The 15,066-nt window shown below is 40.3% G+C and overlaps 1 protein-coding gene across 1 annotated transcript; it reads left to right on the forward strand.

Moving 5' to 3' along the window:
* The first annotated feature begins 8,560 nt into the window (after positions 1 to 8,560).
* Positions 8,561 to 9,645, forward strand: LOC116200553. The gene is made up of 2 exons (XM_031531389.1): positions 8,561 to 8,875; positions 9,091 to 9,645. The coding sequence occupies exons 1-2, from the start codon at positions 8,561 to 8,563 to the stop codon at positions 9,643 to 9,645; spliced, it is 870 nt and encodes a 289-aa protein (XP_031387249.1).
* Positions 9,646 to 15,066: the final 5,421 nt, after the last annotated feature.

Consider the following 15,066-nt stretch of genomic DNA (forward strand, 5'->3'; position numbering starts at 1 on the left):
TGTTGTTCTATGTACATGAATGATGTATATTATGGCAGTGCACATTTAAGTAATGGTCTGTATGTTCTTGATCTAGATACGCCTATTTATAATGTGGAAACCAAACGGCTCAAATCTAATGATTCGAACCCGACTTACCTCTGGCATTGTCGTTTAGGCCATATTAGCGAGAATCGCATCTCTAGACTCCATAAAGATGGATTACTGGACTCGTTTGATTTAGAATCGATCGAGACATGCGAACCTTGCTTAATGGGGAAAATGACTAAGGCCCCTTTTACTGGAAAAGGTGAGCGAGCTAGTGATCATCTGGCTCTCATACAGACTGATGTATGTGGACCAGTGAACAAGCTTGCTAGAGGTGGGTATCTCTACTTCATTACATTTACTGATGATTTCAGTAGATTTGGATATGTGTATTTGATGAAACACAAATCTGAATCCTTTGAAAAGTTCAAAGAATTTAAGAATGAAGTGGAGAATCAGTTGGGTAAGAGCATTAAAGTTCTTCGATCAGATCGAGGAGGTGAATATTTGAGCTATGAGTTTGCTGACTATCTTAAACAGTGTGGGATTTTATCTCAACTAACTCCACCTGGAACACCACAGTGGAATGGTGTAGCTGAGAGGAGGAATCGAACTTTATTAGATATGGTTCGATCTTTGATGAGTCATGCAAACTTATCTGACTCCTTCTGGGGATATGCTCTACAGACAGCTGCTCTCATATTAAACAATGCTCCGTCGAAATCAGTTGAAAGGACACCATATGAGATGTGGTATGGGAAACGTCCCAAGATGTTTTTTCTAAAAATATGGGGTTGCGAAGCTTATGTGAAGAGATTGTCTTCGGATAAGTTTGGCCCTAAATCGGACAAATGTTACTTTGTGGGGTATCCTAAGGAAACTCGAGGATACTATTTCTATAATCCCATCGAGGGCAAAGTGTTTGTCGCTCGAACTGCGGTATTCCTTGAGAAAGAGTTTCTCTCCAAAGGAACTAGTGGGAGGAAATTAGAACTTGGGGAAGTTCTACCACAAAATGACATTGACCAATCGACGGGCGATGTTGCAGAACAAGTACCACAAGTTGTTGTGGCACAATCTTCTGCACAAGTGACACAGGAGCCTCGTAGGTCTGGTAGGATACGTCATGAGCCCGAGAGATATGGATTTCTCGTGACTCAAGATAATGACGTATTACTCATAGATAATGATGAGCCTACAACCTATGCGGAAGCCGTAATAGGCTCTGACTCTGAGAAATGGCTGGTGGCCATGAGATCTGAGATGGAGTCCATGTACACTAACCAAGTATGGACTTTGGTTGATCCACCTGAAGGGGCAAAACCCATTGGGTGTAAGTGGGTCTTCAAGAAGAAGATTGACATGGACGGTAATGTGATTACCTTTAAGGGCCGACTTGTGGCAAAAGGTTTCAGACAAGTTCATGGTGTTGACTATGACGAAACCTTTTCCCCGGTAGCTATGCTTAAATCCATCAGGATCTTGCTTGCAATTGCAGCTTATTATGATTATGAGATCTGGCAAATGGATGTCAAAACTGCTTTCCTGAACGGGAATCTCCTCGAGGATGTGTTTATGACACAACCTGAGGGTTTTGTCGATCCACATTGTGCCGGAAAAGTTTGTAAGCTACAACGGTCTATTTATGGGCTGAAGCAAGCTTCTAGGAGCTGGAATCTTCGTTTTGATGATGCAATCAAAGAGTTTGGCTTCATCAAGAATGAAGATGAACCCTGTGTTTACAAGAAGGTTAGTGGGAGCGTAGTAATCTTCCTGGTGTTGTATGTAGACGACATACTTCTGATTGGGAATGACATTCCTTCCCTACAGTCTGTGAAGACTTGGTTGGGAAGGTGTTTCTCTATGAAGGACTTAGGCGAAGCTACCTACGTGCTAGGTATCAGGATCTATAGAGATAGATCCAGGAGACTGCTTGGCTTAAGTCAGAGTGCATACATAGATAAAGTGCTTCGGCGATTTAGCATGCAGGATTCTAAGAAAGGGTCGCTGCCTATGTTACATGGCATAAGCCTTTCGAAGGCTCAGTGTCCTTCTACTCGAGAGGAGAGGGACCGCATGAATAGGATTCCATATGCGTCAACTATTGGATCCATCATGTATGCTATGTTATGCACTCGATCAGATGTCTCGTATGCTTTGAGTATGACGAGTCGATACCAATCAGATCCAGGTGAAAGACACTGGATTGCAGTAAAGAACATCTTTAAGTACTTACGAAGGACTAAGGAGATGTTTTTGGTATATGGAAGCGAAGAAGAGCTCGTTGTAAGAGGTTACACCGATGCTAGCTTCCAGACCGATAAGGACGATAGTAGATCGCAGTCAGGGTATGTGTTTTGCCTGAATGGAGGTGCTGTGAGTTGGAAGAGTTCCAAACAGGAGACAGTAGCCGATTCTACCACAGAGGCCGAGTATATTGCTGCCTCTAACGCTGCAAAAGAGGCCGTTTGGATCAAGAAGTTCGTGACAGAACTTGTTGTGGTTCCTAGCATCGCAGACCCAGTGGATCTCTATTGTGACAACAATGGAGCCATTGCGCAAGCTAAGGAACCCAGGTCTCACCAGCGATCCAAACATATACTCAGACGCTTCCATCTCATTCGCGAGATCATCGACAGAGGAGATGTGAAGATATGCAGAATACCAACATATGAGAATCTCGCAGATCCACTTACGAAGCCTCTTGTGCAGCGCAAGCACGAGGCTCACACTAGATCTATTGGCATTAGACAAATGCCAGATTGGCTCTAGTGCAAGTGGGAGATTGTTGGGAATTGGTGTATGCCCTAGAGACAATCTATCATCAGTTCTGTAATATGATATCTATTTCAGTATAATACGAGGCATATCTGTTATTGTGTAGATTGCGCTAAATATGATTTTACACAATAATGTCCTTGGAATAGTAGGTTCAATAGGCATCAAGTGTGACTTGATTGTGAGATCCTATAATTAATGAACATTATTCCTAAATGTCCATAGTCAAAGTATTATCGTTAATTAGGACAACGATAATATGGTTAGACTAGTGTGAGTGTTGATTGATGACCAAGTCTCATAGGTCATGGATATGGAGATATCAAATCACACCACATGTATACATTAAGAGTAATGTGTATTGAACTGACCCACCATGAGATTGCTACATGGTTTGTTACGTGATTGTCATTAGCATATCTCAAAGTGACTATAGTGTAATGGTCCTTTGACTTGAGGTCACCATAGATTCCTACATGTAATGTCATATACTTTGATACTGTCAAACGCCACTGTAACAGGATGGTTATAAAGACAGTTATTGGGTATACCACAGAGCATGGAGAGGAATGTGAGTGATCAAAATAGAATTTGTCCGTCCTACGAAACGGGAGCGATATCTCACGGCCACTTGGTGGTTAAGTCTAAAAGTGTATGCATACCCAAATGAGTCGATATAGCGATATCGAGCTCATTTGTTCTGATAGACTTACCCAGTAAACCAAGAAAGAGAGATATTGAGCCATACAAGGATGTCATCGACCATGCCTTGGGCTCAATAGAGATATAGAGGACAATGGATTATATTACACGGTAATATAGGTCACAAGGTTCGTCGAGAAATTGACTTTTCGATTACTTGAGTAACAGTGATGCATTGCTAGATGCCGCTCACTGTTTGTAATATTAAAATAGAGATTTCGATATTACTATCAACGTAATTGGGAACCTACAGGGTCACACACTACGACTAAATTGACGAGATATTTTGAAACAATAAAATCGTCTAATAGAGATTAGATGATTTATGGTGCGACTAATTAATCGGATATTTAATGAGATTAAATTTGTCGATTAATTAGACTCGATTTATTAGATTAAATGGACCAAATTGATGCACGATTAATACGGTGACACATGGGCCATACATATGTCTACATTTATACATACACATGGGCTAATTAAATGATGCCATTTACCTAGACACATGTCATGTAGGGAGCCCATGTAATTCTAATCCCACATCGGTGGGATTTGAATTTTCTTCCCTTCCTGTTTGTTATATAAAGGGTACAGAGCATACAAATATTATATAGATGAGATATATATGTATGCATGTGTTTGTGTACGTTTACATACACAAATATATAAGATATACATGTATGTATATAAATGGGCATAATTGAGTTGAATTGTTCAACTCATTAGGTCCAATTAAGTCTAATAAATTTCGAGAGTCGCACCAGTGTTTCTTTCGAGTGTTGGTCACTAGCACCGCCGATCTCGAAGACTCGTCGACAAAATCGGTGTGGACACCGGTAGAGGCGTCACGCGTGGAACGCTCGGTCGACAACTTTAAATATTCCAGGTACGCTTTTATTTACTCTTATTCTTCTAGTAGGTCTTGGAATTAGTTTCACGGGTATGAAATTTTGAATTTCTGTTCCTTTTTCGTTTCCGTTGCGCCCCGTGAAACTAGCATGTGTTAGGAGTTTGTACTCCAGATATGCAATTCGCATATGTCCTTCCTGGATAGGAGGGTTCTGCAACTGATGAGAGGGTATTACGGGATGCTATTTCTAGGGAACATGGACTTAGGGTGCCAACTGGTGAGTATAATAATTTTTTGACATTCTTAATATTAAAAATGAAAAGCTTAATAACATACAAAGTAATCTAGGTTTTTTTTGCCCTCTTTTTGAATATAGGTTGTTATTATCTCGTTGATGCTGGTTATACAAACTGTGAGGGCTTTTTGGCACCCTTTAGAGGTCAAAGGTATCACCTCAATGAATGGCGTCAAGGACATCAACCGAGAAATGATGAGGAGCTTTTCAATTTGAGACATGCCTCTGCTCGTAATGTAATTGAAATATGTTTCGGCTTGCTGAGATGTTTAATGAGTGGAACTCATCTACTACTTAGATAGATGTTATGATTGGGAATTGTAATGTAAACTTTGAGTTGTTTTTTCATCCACTACTTAGATAGATTTGCTTGGGATTGTAAGTTGTATTGTCATTGCTTTCTGAAGACAATGTTATGAATCTATTTCAATGCACTTTGGGTTTGATTTTCTGAAAGTCTTATGTTCCATATTATATGTACATATGTATCCTTTTTTCATATATTCGGTTAAATACAAGTTCTTATTGCCATTTCATGTATGTGTTATTGGTATAGAAAATGGAAGGTAGTTTTGCTTCTGTTACTTCCCAGGTGAGCAAGAGTGGCAAAAAGAAATGGACATTAGCTGAGGATGCAGTCCTCGTCTCTTGCATGATTGACCTACGGAATATGGGCATCCACAATGCCGACACAGGGTTTAAGTCTGGCTACTTGCCAGAACTTGAGAAAATGCTATTGGAAAAGCTCTCGAATTGTGGTATCAAGGCGAGACCTCACATTGAATCTCGATTGAAGACACTGAAGAGGGAATGGGCTATCGTGTATGATATGATGCTTAATACAAGTGGCTTTGGATGGGACTCAACACGGAAGATGGTCACGGCGAAAGACGATGTCTGGGAGACTTATGTAGCGGTAATAAAGACATCATCTATTTATTTCAATACTCTATCGTTATGTTTATATATAATGTCACTAACACTCTATTCTTTCTGTTTTTAGACTCACAAAGAAGCTGCTCCATTTAGACTAAGAAGTTTTCCCCATTTCGAAGAATTATCTATGATATATGCAAAGGATCGAGCTACTGGAAAAGATGCTCAAGCTGTTGAAGCTATTTTGCAAGAGCTCGAGATTGAAGATTTAACTGGAGTAGCCGAAGAAGCGGATGTGAATCATTCAAACCCAAATGAATCTGCCAATGGCAATGCCAATACCCCTACATCGGGAGATGTTTCGCGTGCTCATCAAACACCTACAGATGCAACGACAAGTGCTTCTTCGGGAAAAAAAAGGAAAAAGGGTGAATCTGACTTCTCCACAATTTCTCAGAGCTTGAATACAATGGCAACTAAAATGAAAGAAGCTTGCATGATGATCTCAAAGAGTGTTCACTCGGACATTTATCAAGAGAAGTTTCTTAAACTTCCGAGAGCTCTTCGTAATGTTGATGGTCTGACTTCAACACAAGTTCGCATGGCTATTCAAAAGTTCGGTAACCATTCGAATTATATTCTACTTTTCTTTGGTACCGAGCCAGAATATCGCTTGGAAATGGTGCAGGATTTCCTTACGAATCGCTGAAGCAAGACAACAAGGTAAACTTGTTCGTGGAGTTTTTTGGGAAATTGCTACATTGTTCGTGGAGTTTTTTGGGAAATTAGTGTTAGAGTAAAAATGAAATTGTAGCTATATCGTGTTTGGATAAGAGGTTGATATGTAACTATATTGGGATGAACATTGCACTGTATCTGTTTGGATAAGTGAGTACTCAATCGTAAGATATTAATAATTTTGCATCGCTCGAATCACTTCACCGTGCAACCAAAGCCAGAACCAAGGGACAACTGCTGCTGTAGAGAACAAGAACAAGAACAATATAAATTAAAATACACCATTCCCATTCCCAATCTAACATCGACCCGAGTTCATCATCCACTGGCTGGGCCCTTGAGTTCAGTTGAAATATGAATTTGAAGTGGCACTGGGGGATTAGAAGGCAGTTCACTGATGCCTCTGCTATGCTAGTATATGTTCATTCAACTCCTGATATGATTAGCTCCTTCAGTTCTCACCTATATATCATCATCATCATCATATATCAATTGGTTCGTGTTTAGCATCTCACTCGAAATTGAAACTCAGCCGATGAAAAGCTTGAAATGAAAAATAAGGCTCAGTTTGGCAACCGAAAAATTTTTAACTTAATTCGCAAACGGACAAAAAAAGGCTGGTCAAACGGTAATATTGAGGGCCCCACTCCTGACTTCGTCTTCAATCGCTCTGTGTTGCCCTAATTTTTGAGATTTCACAGAAAGAACGGACAGCAACTCCATCGCTCTGTGTTCTTGCAGCTGTTAACTTCGACGCTGTTGAATCTGCCCCGATTTCAACTCCATTTTAGGGGCGCCGCATCACAGAGGACTTCGACATCGGCAACGAAGCTCCTAATCGACGTTGGTGAGTGGTAATCGGTCCAGATTTCACTGAAATCGGCCGCACGAATAAGGTAATCGGTACAGAATTCACTGAAATCGGCCACAAGAAGCAGTAGTCAATTTCACGGCTAACTTACATCCCATCTGAATTTTTTTCCCTTGCTTGATATCGCAGAAAAAGCAATCATAAGGACCTGCAAGAACAGGGCAAAGGCCCCCCTTGTCAGGAATACGATTCCCCGCACTGAGCAACTTCTGCTACAGAAGGACAAAGATTCCCTCCTTTGGTCTTTTTCGAGGGTCCTTCCACTTCATTGTTCACCAGCACGCGAGGCTTTAAAAGACCCGCGTCTCCTCTGCTTCGGTAAGCAATCTGAATTTCAGGTAATTTCTCCCATCCTCTCTCCAGTTGCAGATGTCTGATGCTGTGTAATTTTATGGCTTGTCTTGCTTATTTGGTCACTGAGAGGTAATCTGTTGTATTTGTTTCGATGAAACCCCGTTTAAATCTGATGTTCTGTTGTTCAAATATTCACGAATGTGAATCTGCTATTCTTACCCTACATTATGTCTGATGATGTGTACTTTTATGGCTTCTTTTGCTTCTTAGGTCACCCAAAAAAGCAATCTGTTGTTATTGATTCGCTGAAACCTCGTGTGATGCTGCAATGTTGTTCAAATTTCACGAATGTGAAGCTGCTGTTCTTACCCTACATTATGTCTGATACTGTGTATTTTTATGGCTTGTCTTGCTTCTTTGGTCATTGAGAGGCAATCTGATGTAATTGTTTCGCTGAAACCCCGTTTAAAAGTTGTTCTGTTGTTCAAATATTCACGAATGTGAATCTGCTATTCTTACCCTACATTATGTCTTATGATGTGTACTTTTATGGCTTATTTTGCTTCTTAGGTCACCCAAAAAAGCAATATGTTGTTATTGATTCGCTGAAACCTCGTGTGATGCTGCAATGTTGTTCAAATTTCACGAATGTGAAGCTGCTGTTCTTACCCTACATTATGTCTGGTACTGTGTAATTTTATGGCTTCTCTTGCTTGTTTGGTCACTGAGATGCAATCTGTTGTTATTGTTTCGCTGAAACCCCGTGTTAATGTTGTTCTGTTGTTCACATTTCACGAATGTGAAGCTGCTGTTCTTCTTTCAGTTTGTTGAGTAATATGCTTATCGCCTTGTCTCGATTACTGTAATTGTGTCTAGCTCCTAGGCGATACATCATTTCTCCTTGCTGTTAGTCTCTGAAGCTGCGATTAGTTGCATTGTTTTGGATAATATATAAGCAGGCAAGGGTTCATTTGCCACAGGAAATGAACCTGTTCTGTGAGTAATTAATTTTTTTTCCTATTAACTGATAGACGAATTATCATGATTTGCTGCAATTTGTTTTTGTGCTGTTAATTTTATTTTTTTTCCTATTATGTGTGGAAGTTGTGGTCCAAAAACTGCATCGATAATGGCTCCAAAGGGTGAGCATGTACTGGAATGGAGTGATGAGATGGAGTTGGCATTCATACATATCATGCTTGAAGTCTTCAAAGTGACCCAAACGACTTCCTGGAAGAGATCTCATTGGGAAGAGATGACTAAGGAAATAGAGAAGCAATTTCCTGAAGCGCAACTTTGTTGGACGAAGGTAAGGGACAAGTGTGCTAGATTGAAAGGGACATACAGGCAGTTCACTGAGCTAAGGAACCACACTGGAGTGGGATGGGATGCAGACACGAACACCATCAAGGCCAGTCCCGATGTCTGGGATATGTTTAGCAAGGTACACGCTTCAGATATGTTACTGTCTTCTGTGCTTGAAGCTGAGTTCATAATATGAGTTATGCAATGCTAACAATTCCTTTTATTTAAAATGCCTACTGGTTGTTCAATTTTCTAGATATTGGCATGTCCTTCACGGGATGTCGTTGGCTTTCTATAGTTCCTCACTATTTACTGTTACTGTTCTCGTAACATATACCGTATCTCAATGTGCAGAAGAACAGGGCATTCAAGGCATTCCGGACCAAAGGCTGCAAGCACTACAGCCTATTGAATGAGCTTTTCAGTTCTTCAACTGCTACCGGTGCTCTTCGCATCTCCTCCACCAATCCACCGACAACTTCATCTGAGGAACGACGGATGCATGCGGCATTCATATCAGCGTCGAGGGGAAAGCAGAAACAGGCTGTCAACATCGTGGAGTGCTCCGACGAGAGTGACGACCCTGTCAATGTTGAAGATCCAATAATATCAGAGTCTCGACGTCGAGTGTCTAAAAGAGCTTCATCGGAAAAGTCCATAATGCATGAGTGCATGGAATTGTTTAGGGATAGCTTCAACAAGAATGGTCTCGAAACCCCATCGGCATCAAAGCGAAGCAAGTCTGTATCAAGCCCTGATAAGCCAGAGAAGGATAGTGTCAACGAAGCCATGTTAGAGTTGAAAAAATTGAAGGAGAAGGTCCCGCGTCGCTTTTATGTGAAAGCCACCATGGCGCTGGCAGATAAGGAAATAAGGAAGGTTTTCATGTTCTTAGACGAGGACGAGTGAATTGAATGGCTGCAGAACCTTGCTGACTCCTGAATCGACGAGCAGAGTAAATTGGTTTACGTTTAGTTGAACATGTTCCGCTAATTGCTTTTACTTTACTTTGTTATGACATTTATTATCCTGACATGTTTGTTTCGGGTGTTTGGAATAATTTCATTTGAATATTTTTAATGCGTGCTTTGTCTGTCTTGTGTGGTATGAAATGTGGTTTTTAAATGTTAACGTACAGTGTGCTATTCTTACAACAGTTATAGGCGTACAGTGGCAATTCTCAATATGCCAAGGAATAGCAATTCTGCACGGTATGACGGGAACTCTGACGATGACGAGATCGTTGTTAGACAGCGGTGGTTCTTCTTATTGATGGTACAACTAATGGAGGCCGAACGAGTGGTTCAAAGGAACATCCCATGCAGAACTTCGGCACTTCAGGGAAGACAATACACAATTGAAGTTTTGGGGAATGACGTTAGATGCTTCGAGTCGTTTAGAATGGAACCGTATGTGTTTAGAAATCTTTGCGACACACTTCGGCTGCGCTGTGGTATCACTGACAGTAGGAATGGTATCACCGTGGAAGAGATGGTAGGAATGTTCTTATTGGTTATTTCACATAGTTCACGCTATGCAATTGTGGCGAAAAGGTATCAACATTCAAAAGAAACGGTGTCACGAGCAGTCATAAAAATTCTCCGAGGTATACTAGCCTTATCACCCGAGTATATTCGACCGAGGAACGTAGCTGTACAGCCGGAAATTGAAAGGGAACCACGTTGGCGTTTCTTTAGGGTATTTTCCTAATAATGCCAAGCTATGAATAATTTATATCGTAAAATTATGTAAGTTACATAATAATTTTGTATTTTCACGCAGGATTGCATCGGAGCAATTGATGGAACACATGTGGCTGCATGTATCCCCAGAGAGAATAGAGTACCATATCTCGATAGAAATGCTGAGATAACACAAAATATATTGGCCGCTTGTTCCCACGACATGATGTTCACATATGTCATGACAGGTTGGGAGGGTTCGGCACATGATTCAAGAATATTTTTCGAAGCTGCTACATTGGAGCAATTTCCAGCGCCACGTGGTGGTAAGTATTTACTGGTCACTTTTCTCTTTTCGATAAAATTTCAACCATAACATGTTTAACTGAACAATTTTCCTTTTTTTTCTTCCCAGACCAATATTATGTCGTCGATGCAGGGTTTTCAAACATTCCTGGATATTTGGCTCCATACAAGGGGGAACGATATCACCGAAGTGATTTCCGACGGCGCAATCCACCGACAACAGAGAAGGAGCTTTTTAATCAGCGTCACGCATCAGTGCGCAACGTCATCGAACGTTGCTTTGGTATTTTGAAGAGCAGATTTGCCATACTAAGATTAATGCCAAACTTCATACCGTTAAGACAAGGGCAACTTGCCCTTGCGTGTTTTGTTTTGCATAATTTTATACGACGCAATAATTATCACGACAGATTATTTGCAGAATACGGCGATGCGTGGACAGAATACGATGAATTTCGAAGTCCATCGCCAGAAGAAGGAATTAGAACTCAAGTGGATATGAGTAGTGACGAAATGAATGTTGTGCGAGACCGTATCGCTAATCGCTTATGGCGCGAAGAAAGAGGAGGGCGATGATAGACCCGCTCTTTTATTTGTATTTGAATGTAGCGAGCGAATTGATGAACTGTTTTGCTATTGAAAGTGTCAAATTTTTATTAAATGGTGTCTTGAAGGTAAATTGATGTTGGAAGGAAAATTGAAATTGGAAGCAAAAGGCAACATGGGGCCCACCATGAGTTGCAAAACACACAAAAATTTGTCTTCTAATGTAAATGAGTTGAGTTGAGTTTTTTTAACTCATTTGCCAAACACAACCTAACTCTTTCCCAATTGAGTTGAAGAAACAAACTTCTATTCTACCAACCAGTAATTATAAAAATAGATAATTATGCTTATTACATTATTAAAATAATTAATTTTATTAATAAACACAATTTTTAGTAATTTAATTTAATTTTTTAATTTTTAGAAATTATTTACCTTTCTTTACATTTTTTAAATTTTTTATTTTTTATTAATTATAAAAATTGTCATTAAAGTTATCTATTTATCTTATAAAACCCATTATATTTATATGAATGGCATTTCTGTCTTTTTATCCTATTTCTATTCTTTCTATTCCTTATTCAACCCAACTAAACATCAGAATTATAATTGTCAGTTTTACTATTCCCTCCAACCAAACATAAAAATTTCATCAAAAATTTCATTATATTTCTTGTCTATTTTAATCCTGCGAACCAAACGTATCCTAAATCTTCAGAGATTCCAGGAGAAGAGGAATTTGTCAGGTAGAAAGAGCACAGCCATGAAAGGAACGGCAAGCACCCACAGACGAAATGTAAGCTGCATCAAAAGGAATCCCTGAAGCCACTAATCACTCTATCAGAAATGAAAAAAGGAGGAAAAAAACAAAGGCGGAATGTAAAAGGCAGACAAAAGATGTTCAGCACAATCACAGTGAAAAAAGATGCAAAACTATATTTGCGGCTCTGCCAATCGGATACCCCGTCGCTTCAGCCCTGCGGAAACGAAACGGAAGCCTCTGCTGAGACACCTCTCAACTTCTCTCTCTCTCTCTCTCTGCCACTAGCAAATCAAGAGCCGACCAATACGGCAAGACGGGGAAGGCACCTGCAACAAAAGGGACAAGAGGGAGAGGTCGACGCATTACGACTTCAGCACCTCAGACACCCACAAACTGATTGGACCGAACCGACCCGAATAGGATGGGTCCAATCCGACCGAACTCGATAAACCGAGTCGGATCCAACCCTGCTTACATCAAGATCAGATCTGGAAGGATCAGCGAGGAGTCGTCCAGATCTGACCAAGGAGCAACAGAGGAGCCGCGAGGCAGCAGGTTAGAGAGAGTTGGTGGGCGCTGGGAGCTGAATGAGTCAATGTCGGATGGGTCCTTCAACGGAATTGGAAGGGAGGTTGAATATGATATAAAATTATAAAGTGAAGGTATAAATTGATGTAAAAAATTTCTAAATTTGATGTACATCTAATTTCTGAGGGACCAATTTATCAATTTATTCATTTTAAAACCAAACACACTATAAAGATTTACAAGCGACTGAATATTCATTCTATTATTATTATAGCTTATTCGATCCAATCATACCATGTAATTCTTTAAAGGGTATTCCGAATGAGTTATTGAAATTTCGCATATGTTTTCCTTTGAATTCAAATTCGATTAAGTAGTACTTTAAATTCGATAATTTTATTTGGAGTGACTACGAAAACGTTTACCTTTGGTTAATTTCCCATCTCCACACACCACATTAATCAAAGGGTAAGATTGGTGATATGATCCCTTTAAAATGATTATTTCTTATAATCGAAGTACATTACTTGAACTAAATTTTAGTTTAGCCTTGTTTGGCAAATGATTTTTTTTTAATTCTACTCTACTTATATTCGATTCAACAACACAATTATTACTTTTTCAAATTTTTTTATCTTAATTACCATTCAATTTAATTTTTAATTCTAAATTCTCTCAACTATTCATTACTTTTTTCATAATTTAACAATACAATCATTACTTTCTCTCAACTATTCATTATTATTATTTTTTTTTCCATTTTTTCCTATAATTTAACAACACAATCATTACAATCCCAAATAAATATAATTATTTATAATTTGAATGGAGTGAAGTGAAGTAGAGTTAAAAAAAAAATTTCATTTGCCAAACAAGGCTAGTTTGCTATTACCGATTTTGAAAAGTTTCACTTGATTGTATCATAAACAATCAGTCTTTGTTGATTGCATTAATTGGGAATTTCTATTGGTCAGGAGATCTACACGCGATTGAAATAATTCGATTAGAGCCAAGCTGTGCTCTACCGTCTTCCTAATCCTAAATTCGGATACTCCATATAATCCCATTATTCATACGATGACCCGACTCAAACTTCTACGCGACATAAAATTCAATTAGAACTTGTCCAAGCTGTGTTTTACCATACACCAAGGATCCGATACTTTTGTGTATATTCTCATAGTTCGAAACGAACGCTAGACTCGAAACTTTTATCGAAAGATCAGGTAATCAGCCCTACTGATTATATTAAGCTCAGAACTTCAATATATGACAAATCACAAATCATTCATCTGACTTCTCAAACATTCTCATATAAAAAAAATGTCATGGGATTTGGATTTTCTTTCTGAATTTTTATCGACATATTCAAACAAGCAAAACCCGACCGATCCGTCTGTCTACACAACGAAAAATTAAGCAGAAAGCAACGATCTTCCTTTTTCGCTTCTCAAAGACTGAGTGAGGAAGAGGGTCATGGTCGTCTTCTTCGTATTGAAATGCGGTGCAGAGCAGAGAAGTTGGAGTTGGAGTAGAGCAGGATTGACCGCTGTGCGATGTGTTTTTGGATTAAGGTCGGACCTTGGGGTCGTAGTGGTGGTGAAGCGGGTCGGGTCCTGTTGGGACCTCCCTCTCTGAGTCCTCCGCCACCCCTTCCCCGAACCTTAGCTCCACGCTGTCGGAGTCGGACTGCCCTCTCTTTGAATCATTGCCACGACACCCGAAGCAGAGCAAAAACAGGGCAACGACAAAACAGTGAGATGAGACCCATTTCGAGGAAGCAAAAGCCAAAACAGAATCAAACGAGGAACAAAATGAAAAAAAGGTCTTCTTCCTTTCTTGCTTCGAGTTCATACATACAAAGCGTCGTCTATGCCAATGGAGTACCTGAGTGGAGGCCGAGTGAGCTGCGGTTGCTTCTTCCAGCGGCGGCGTTCCATTTACGAAGCCCACACATTCTGCATCAAATCAATGGCGGTGCTGAGCTCAGTACCCATTGCTCTGTATCTAAAGCACATTCACAGAGAGAGAGAGGGCCAGAGGGGCTTACGGGCACGAGAAGAGTGGACTAACAATGGCATCGAGAACGCCATTGCCATGAACATTGAGGCCATAACCCTCCCGCAGTAAGTTCTTCCAAGAGCCATATCCAGAGATCCACAGAACGAGAGAGAGAGAGAGAGAGAGAGAGAGACGTTCGTTAATGGGGTTTGGGTTTTGAACGGGGGGAAGAAAGAGAGACTGAGAGGCCTTGAGGCGTCAGCTTCGTCTGCTAATGGCGACACCTCAATCGACAGCTAGCGAGGGAAGGGAAGGAGGGGGAGGAGGACGAGGAAAGCGTACGGTGAAAACCTGACACGCGTCGCGACAAAAAAACATTCTCATGTCGTACAGGTCACCGGCGGCGGGAAAACTTAGGAGGCCGCTGGGCGGTGGCCCATTTGATCTGATCGCTGACGTCACCTGTCAATTCAATTTGCCCAATCATTTTTCATGTGATCTTTT

Source organism: Punica granatum, chromosome 3 (genome assembly GCF_007655135.1).
Source record: "Punica granatum isolate Tunisia-2019 chromosome 3, ASM765513v2, whole genome shotgun sequence".
NCBI classification, from domain to species: domain Eukaryota; kingdom Viridiplantae; phylum Streptophyta; class Magnoliopsida; order Myrtales; family Lythraceae; genus Punica; species Punica granatum.

Excerpts from the sequence above, each read along its gene's own strand:
- LOC116200553 (XM_031531389.1), top strand. The coding sequence starts at position 8,561 with ATGGCTCCAAAGGGTGAGCATGTACTGGAATGGAGTGATGAGATGGAG. Across the intron at positions 8,876-9,090 it reads TCTGGGATATGTTTAGCAAG|AAGAACAGGGCATTCAAGGC; the intron begins GTACACGCTTCA and ends CTCAATGTGCAG.